Source organism: Ranitomeya variabilis, chromosome 1 (genome assembly GCF_051348905.1).
Source record: "Ranitomeya variabilis isolate aRanVar5 chromosome 1, aRanVar5.hap1, whole genome shotgun sequence".
In the NCBI taxonomy this organism is placed as follows: domain Eukaryota; kingdom Metazoa; phylum Chordata; class Amphibia; order Anura; family Dendrobatidae; genus Ranitomeya; species Ranitomeya variabilis.
In genome coordinates, this window is record NC_135232.1 from 660,381,559 (window position 1) to 660,388,342 (window position 6,784).

Sequence of the window (6,784 nt, forward strand, 5' to 3'; positions counted from 1 at the left end):
CTTCATTAAAATATTCCCAAACTGGGTCTCTTTTACGGCCTGCTGCCATTATAAGGAAAGAATGTAATAAACCTCAGATCGTACACACAAACAGATCCAGACTTGTCTGTCTGTGGCTATGCTGCAGTATTGTGCTCAAAGTTTCACTTTCATTTTTTTGTCTGCTTGCCCTTCCTCCTCAAAACACTTAGATTCACATTCTTCTTGTGTTGTGCAGATCTATTCCACTCCAAACAATCAGAAACATATTGTCTAACTTCTTGGACTTGGCACTGAAGGGGTTGATTCTGTATTCATAGGTTTGTAGAACAATAGGATTAAGGTCTTTTTCTCAACTCTGTTCATGTTGTAACATTTTTGCCATGAAGAAGAGGCTGGGACCTCTGCGGATTCAAATTCAGTTTTGAGAACTGCGTAAGTAAAGCGAGCGTCTGTGATAATATAGGAGAGAAACTGCCCACTAATCCTACAGAAACCTCTGGAAGAGCATGGCATTGTGAATGTTACACATATACAGCCTTTATTCTACTGAGTTAAACAACTCAGCTTTATCTCATGATGGAAGAACCTTTGGATGGTAAAATATTTTCCTCAAAAAGCAGTTTATTGAAAAAAATCCGATTTAAATCAAAAAAATCCGATTTAAATCAAAAAAATCCGATTTTTTTGATTTTTTTTAAAAAACATTGATTTTTATCCACCCTGGTCCGCATTCATTCTTGAAGCACTATAATTCCCACACTTCCACAGATGTGAGTCTGGGCAGGCGGACTCTGCAGGCCGCGGTGGCGCACTTGTAAGTAGCGGTTACACGGCCTGATCTGATGTTGTCCCCACCCAGGGACTGCTTTGGGATGTCCCACGGTCTGTCCCCCAATGAGGTGAAGGAGAAATAGGATTTTTGTGTACTCGCCGTAAAATCCTTTTCTCCGAGTCATTCATTGGGGGACACAGCTCCCTCTTATTAGCTTGTGCTTGTTTTATAATTTGACATGCTATACTCTCATATATAATGTGACATGTTATACGCTCATGTTGTTGATCTCCTACTGCTTTTGCACCAAACTTTTTAGCTGAGAGCCAGCAGGAGGGTGTATACTGCAGGGGAGGAGCTAACTTTCTTTGTATCACTTAGTGTCAGCCTCCTGGTGGCAGCCGCATACACCCACGGTCTGTGTCCCCCAATGAATAGTTTGGAGAAAAGGCTTTTACGATGAGTACACAAATCCCTATTTTTGCTTCTTTCAAATAACCATTTTTGTCCCTGTAGGAAGTCGCCGCTTTATGACAACTGTTTCCTGCATGCTCCCGATGGGCAGCCCCTGTGTACTTGTGATAGGAAGAAGGCCCAGTGGTATCTTGACAAAGGCATTGGAGGTCCGTGTGCTTTCGAGAGTGAGCAATATACATTTCTCAATCTTGACTTTGTTTCCTAACTTTGTTCTATGTTCCTAGACTTGACCAGCAGTGACCCGTTTGTGGTGAGACTACGCTTTGAACCTTCTGGCCGGCCAGAGTCAAGTGTGGACTACTACCTAACTGTGAAGGAAAATATTTGTGTGGTTTGTGGGAAAAAGGAATCCTATATACGGTAGGTGTCTAATCGGTCTCCTTTGTATCATGCACAGTGATGGCATCCGCATACTGCATTAATTTAGCTATCCTGTTTTTATTTATGCTGAAGTCAATATGACTTGTGGATCATAGACCCATGATTCATCACTTTTCACACCAGTCTTGATGAGGTGGCATGCTAGAGGGGGAAAATGCTCCTGATTCATTAAAGGATGCAAGTCATGATTAGTAGTGTAAGGATTGCCACTGCTTGTCATGAAGTTGACAAGGGCATGCTGCCTTGCCCCACTTCCACCCACTGTGAGCTGTGCACAGCGTGGGAGCACAATAAGTCACAAAAGGTTAGCAAAGTGTCATTTTGTGACTCTTCAAAGTTTGTTACAGCAGAATTTGGAGGTGTAAAAGCTTGATTTTTACCCAGCATGTGTACAGCAGTGCCATTAGTAGTCGGTATATAAAAATGCAAATGGCACTGTGGAAGTGATAGTGAGGTTCAGATTTAAATAAAATTATACATGACCTGCTGGATTTCAAAAGAATCTAATTTCCTATGTAGGAAAAATATTGTACCTCATGAGTACAGACGCCACTTTCCTATTCAGATGAAGGACCATAATTCTCACGATGTCTTGCTGCTTTGCACAGCTTGCCACGCTGTGTCCAACTATCACGACAACAACTTAAAACAACAACTAGCCATCGAGTTCTCTGCACCAATTGGCTGTGAAGAGGGGGTGCGCATGTTGGAGGATCCGGTAAGGCGGCAGGTGCGTTCAGCAGCAAGAGCCATTCTCCATGCAACTAATCTACCAGAGACCCGCAGACAGCAGCTGCTGGCTGAGATCAGAGCTTTTTACTCCATCAACATAGTTACTGAGGAGACCTTACGGGAAGCTGCAAACCTGGAGACCAGGTGAGGACCACAAGTTGCAAGACGTGATTATTGGTGTGTGACAATTCTGGTGAGGTGTTTTTTGTTCGTGTTTGTTTTTTGTTTGTTTTTTTTATCTAGCAGTGAAAAGCACATGTACTACGCATACCTTTATGGTAAATCATTATAGTTCTTTTGCTATTGGATAGTCTTTGAGCAGTTATGGCAGCAAGAACCAGGTCTTCATTGTCTGCAATGTAGAACTGAGTCATGAGTTACCCTTCCACATAAATGTAACATCTGTCACTTCCACCTTCAGTCTTCTCTGACATCTGTAGAGGCTAGAAAATAAAATGCCGCACTGCTCTATTTTAAGTAAAATTATAAATTCAGCTTCTGCATAGGATTAGGTTGGTTAATGTTCAGGCCTGTGTGTATTTAAAAAAAAAAAAAAATGGATATTAGATGGTGGCCTGATTCTAATGCATCGGGTATTCTAGAATATGCATGTCCACGTAGTATATTGCCCAGCCACGTATGTCACAGGTTAAAAAATAAACATATACTCACCTTCCGTGGTTACCCTTGTAGTTCTGTCGCCTGTGTGCGGTGCAGGCAGCAGCTTCCCGTCCCAGGGTGTGATGATGTCATGGCAGGTCCTTGTCGCATACCATCCTTAGCATCGGAACCTGCCACTTGCATGGAGTGGTCACCGGAGCATCGTGAGGAGCAGGAAAGGTGAGTATATTTTATTTTTAACATTAGATGTTTTTACTATTGACGCTGCATAGGCAGCATCAATAGTAAAAAATTACCGCCGCTATTAACCCTGTGTGACCGAGTTACCCGCGGCATTACGCGGTCCGTTACCGCTGGCATTAACCCTGTGTGAGCCGTGACTGCGGGGAGTATGGAGCGGGCACTGACTGCAGGGGAGTAGGGAAGGACTAATCAGACTGTGGCGTCGCTGATTGGTCGTGGCAGCCATGACGGGCAGCTGGCGAGACCAATCAGCGACTTGGATTCCATGACAGAGGCCGCGACCAATGAATATCCGTGACAAAGACAGACAGAAGGACAGATAGAAAGACAGAAGTGACCCTTAGACAATTATATAGTTGATACATTTTTAATTTTATTTTCATTTCGAAAACCTTTTTAACTGGGAAAAGTCATTGTACCAATGTAACCTGGATGTCATGCATCCTTCTCCTGAATGAGGCTTCAGCCATACTACTTTTGAAGCCGTTTATGCTCCCCATTGCCACTTTAGCCTCAATTTTACTATCTGCTGGGCTATGCGGTGAATTCTTAATCAATGCAAAACTTGAACAGTCTCTAAATTGAACCATGGATGTCTGTATAGCACTTTTAAATATAGTCGTATTTTTTCAGACTAAAATGCACTTTTTAGCAAACTCTTGCTAAAGTGTGTGCATTTTAGAGTCCAGATTGCAGCTTCTTGTGATTGAGGGGAACACTGACGCCACATCCTTCCCTATCACCGAGGGAACTGCTCTCCTCCTGCCCCACACTGACATGTGATCGGTGCAGAGCAGGAGAGGAAGGTACTGGGAGTGAGCAGAGGCTGCAGAAGCTGAGCAGCTGAAGGACCTTAACACTGGGTAATTCAAGGACCTTATAAAGCAATGTTCCTGTTAAGTTGGCCTGAAAGTTCCTCAAATAATGTGGAAAGTCGTTAAATGAGTTAATTGCTTCCTTATTTTACATTACTACATTAAAATTGGTGATGACCTCTCCACGTTACACCGTCTAAAGTTTTAATTAGGTTTTTTTTTTTTACTATTTTCTGCTGTCTAAACCTGTGGTTCATGTTATGGTAAGGTACAACTTGGTAGTCAAAATCTGTCTACCCTTAACTATTCTTAAATTCTATCTTTAGAATCTTCAATGAGACCTATACACCACATGGACTGAAAGTGGTGCAGTGCTTTGCAAGAGGAGGCCTGACATCCCTAATGGGATTGGAGAGACGCTGGCGTCAACACTTCCTGGACAGGATGACACCCAAATTTCTTCCAAAGCAGTGGGCTGTTGATCATAATCATAGTAAACTGATCAAGAAGTATGGCGCAGATCTGCCGGTTCAGCTCGGATAAAGAGCCTACTCTGGACAGTTGATATTGTAAGGGTTGTTGCGACCCTAACGCTGGACATGGGCCAGCATAATGTGCTGAAATGACAGCCATGCTCTACAATACTAGAAGTGATTTGTCATTAACATTTCCTAATTTTGAAACTGCGAATCCCACTTTTGCTGGGTAAACTATTTTTTAAAAAATTAGAAAAAAAGCCTTTTTTGGCTCTTAAGCATGAAGAAAAAAAAAAAAATACTAAAGCAAAAGAACTGAAAAAACAAAACAAACATCATTTTTTACCTTAGTGCTAGCATCCAGCTAGCATATGGAGTGGTAAGCTAATCTTGCGCTCTAAAGAAAACTAATCCTATTAATTGTTTGATGTATCAGCTGACTATTTTATGCAGCATATACTTTCTGGCTTCTGTTTTTCTTGGACTGACTATGTTAGTTGATTGTGTTTAAAACTGGTGCAGTGAACGGGCATTGATATTTGTCTTTGTCACTCAAAATAAAATGTGACAGGTTGACAATCTGGTTGCATTGGGTGATATTGAATGCTAGTTCTGCGCTAGAATTAAATCCATGAAGCCATCTAGATTCTATAGGTTTTGTGCCCCCTTATGCATTGGCCCGTATAATGGCCAGTGCAGTCATTTTAATGACTTTTTGATCCCGGGCACTTCCGTTAAATGTTGGCTGAAGACATCATGCTTTTAATTGTGATGCCTTATTTATTTTTCTTTGGTTTAGGTTCTTTAAAGTTGATTTATGTTCTCTACTCCTGTGAGTGCCATACTGTTCAGCGATGAACAGGGTTTCCTGTTTTATGTGCATTAATTTCCTTATTTATTTAATTCTCCCATGTGACTTATTTATTACTAGTGTAGAGAAATCTGAGTTTTCATAAAGCCATGTAATGTAAGAGCATAAAGTATTTAATATTAGCTGCTTGTCCGATTTGTGTGTTTTGTTTTTTTTTTGTTTTTTTTTTTTTCCCTTTATCTTTGTATGCCATGCAGTACTGTTTGTAATCCATTTAGCTGGAGCCATGGGAATGGGAGCTCTGTGGCAGCCACTTCTCCTGAATGTTGTGGACTCCACTCTGCTTTCACTTAAAGGGAAGGACTTGGGTCCTCTATCGCTGCAACTGGTAAGCAGTGACTTTTATAAGTACTTCTGCCAGAGCAATGACACAACACCCCTTCCCCTACCCCCAATCCAGTGCGATTTACATAGGGCTGCATAAACCTGACAGAACACCCTCGTCACATGCATGGGTTTAGGAGTAGAGTTCTGACCATATGCAGCTGTAATGGGAGCCGATGTGTCATCAGTGCAACCTACTGAATGCTGCACATTAAAGGCCTCGTAACTACGAGTATTTGGGTTATCTGCATTTCTTTTTCTTTTTTTTTTTTTTTTTTTCTTCCTCCTGTTTTAAATAAAGCTGCTTTGTTTGCTTCTTGGCTTGGAAAGAACTTTATTGATAGTCTCTGTATCGTTTTACATGTGTATTTCTCTTTAGAACACAGAAGCGTTGTTTGTTTGTTTTTTTTCTTATGGATTTCCTGCATGTGCTACAATAACATGTGAAAAATCTGCACAGAAAACTAGGCTAACCTGCTAGGGAAATTGTTGTGGATTTCAAACATGCACTGCAGGTCAGTTTACACTGTTTTATAGTGTATCTGTATATTGTACTTGCGGTCAAGTAATTACTGATATAAATCTCCAAAGTGGCAGCTAAAAACTGATTGTCAAATTCACAACTCTACTCATTGCATAACTTAAATTTGCATCTCAACTTGTCTATGCAGACCAAATGCCCAATTCCTCAAAGCATTTACATCAGAATTCTGGCGTTAAAAAAAATATATATATATATATATTTTTTTTTAAGTTTCAACATATTGGCGCAAGTCAAAGCTACACTAAAACTTTTTTTTTTTTTTTGTGTGTGTGTAACTGCTGGGAAGAAAATGGTGTGAGAACTCTTCATGACAAATGGCTGCTTTCACTACTCCACAAATCTTACTCCAGAAGGGACTGTAGTAATGTTTTGTGATGAGGTGCCTGCCATGTATTGGAAGCTCCTGGTTCATTAAGGGGCCTGAGCCTTCTAATGAATAAAGAGCATTGTGCTCCACTCCATTCCCGAAATGATTACCACTGTTGATGAATTGGGGGCCAAATCTGGTCTTTACTTTCACCAAACTTTTTTTTTTTTTTTTAAATT

At 40.9% G+C, this 6,784-nt stretch overlaps 1 protein-coding gene across 3 annotated transcripts in view; it reads left to right on the forward strand.

Annotated features, from left to right (window-relative positions):
* The window catches only part of EXD2 (exonuclease 3'-5' domain containing 2), a 30,346-nt gene extending 24,854 nt beyond the window's left edge, over positions 1 to 5,492 (forward strand). For all 3 annotated transcript variants that reach the window (XM_077263203.1, XM_077263214.1, XM_077263224.1), the window contains exons 6-9: positions 1,271 to 1,377; positions 1,456 to 1,591; positions 2,132 to 2,488; positions 4,350 to 5,492. In XM_077263203.1, the coding sequence (XP_077119318.1) occupies positions 1,271 to 1,377; positions 1,456 to 1,591; positions 2,132 to 2,488; positions 4,350 to 4,566 (817 nt within the window). In that variant the 3' untranslated portion in view covers positions 4,567 to 5,492. The remainder of the gene's footprint in view (positions 1 to 1,270; positions 1,378 to 1,455; positions 1,592 to 2,131; positions 2,489 to 4,349) is intronic.
* Positions 5,493 to 6,784: the final 1,292 nt, after the last annotated feature.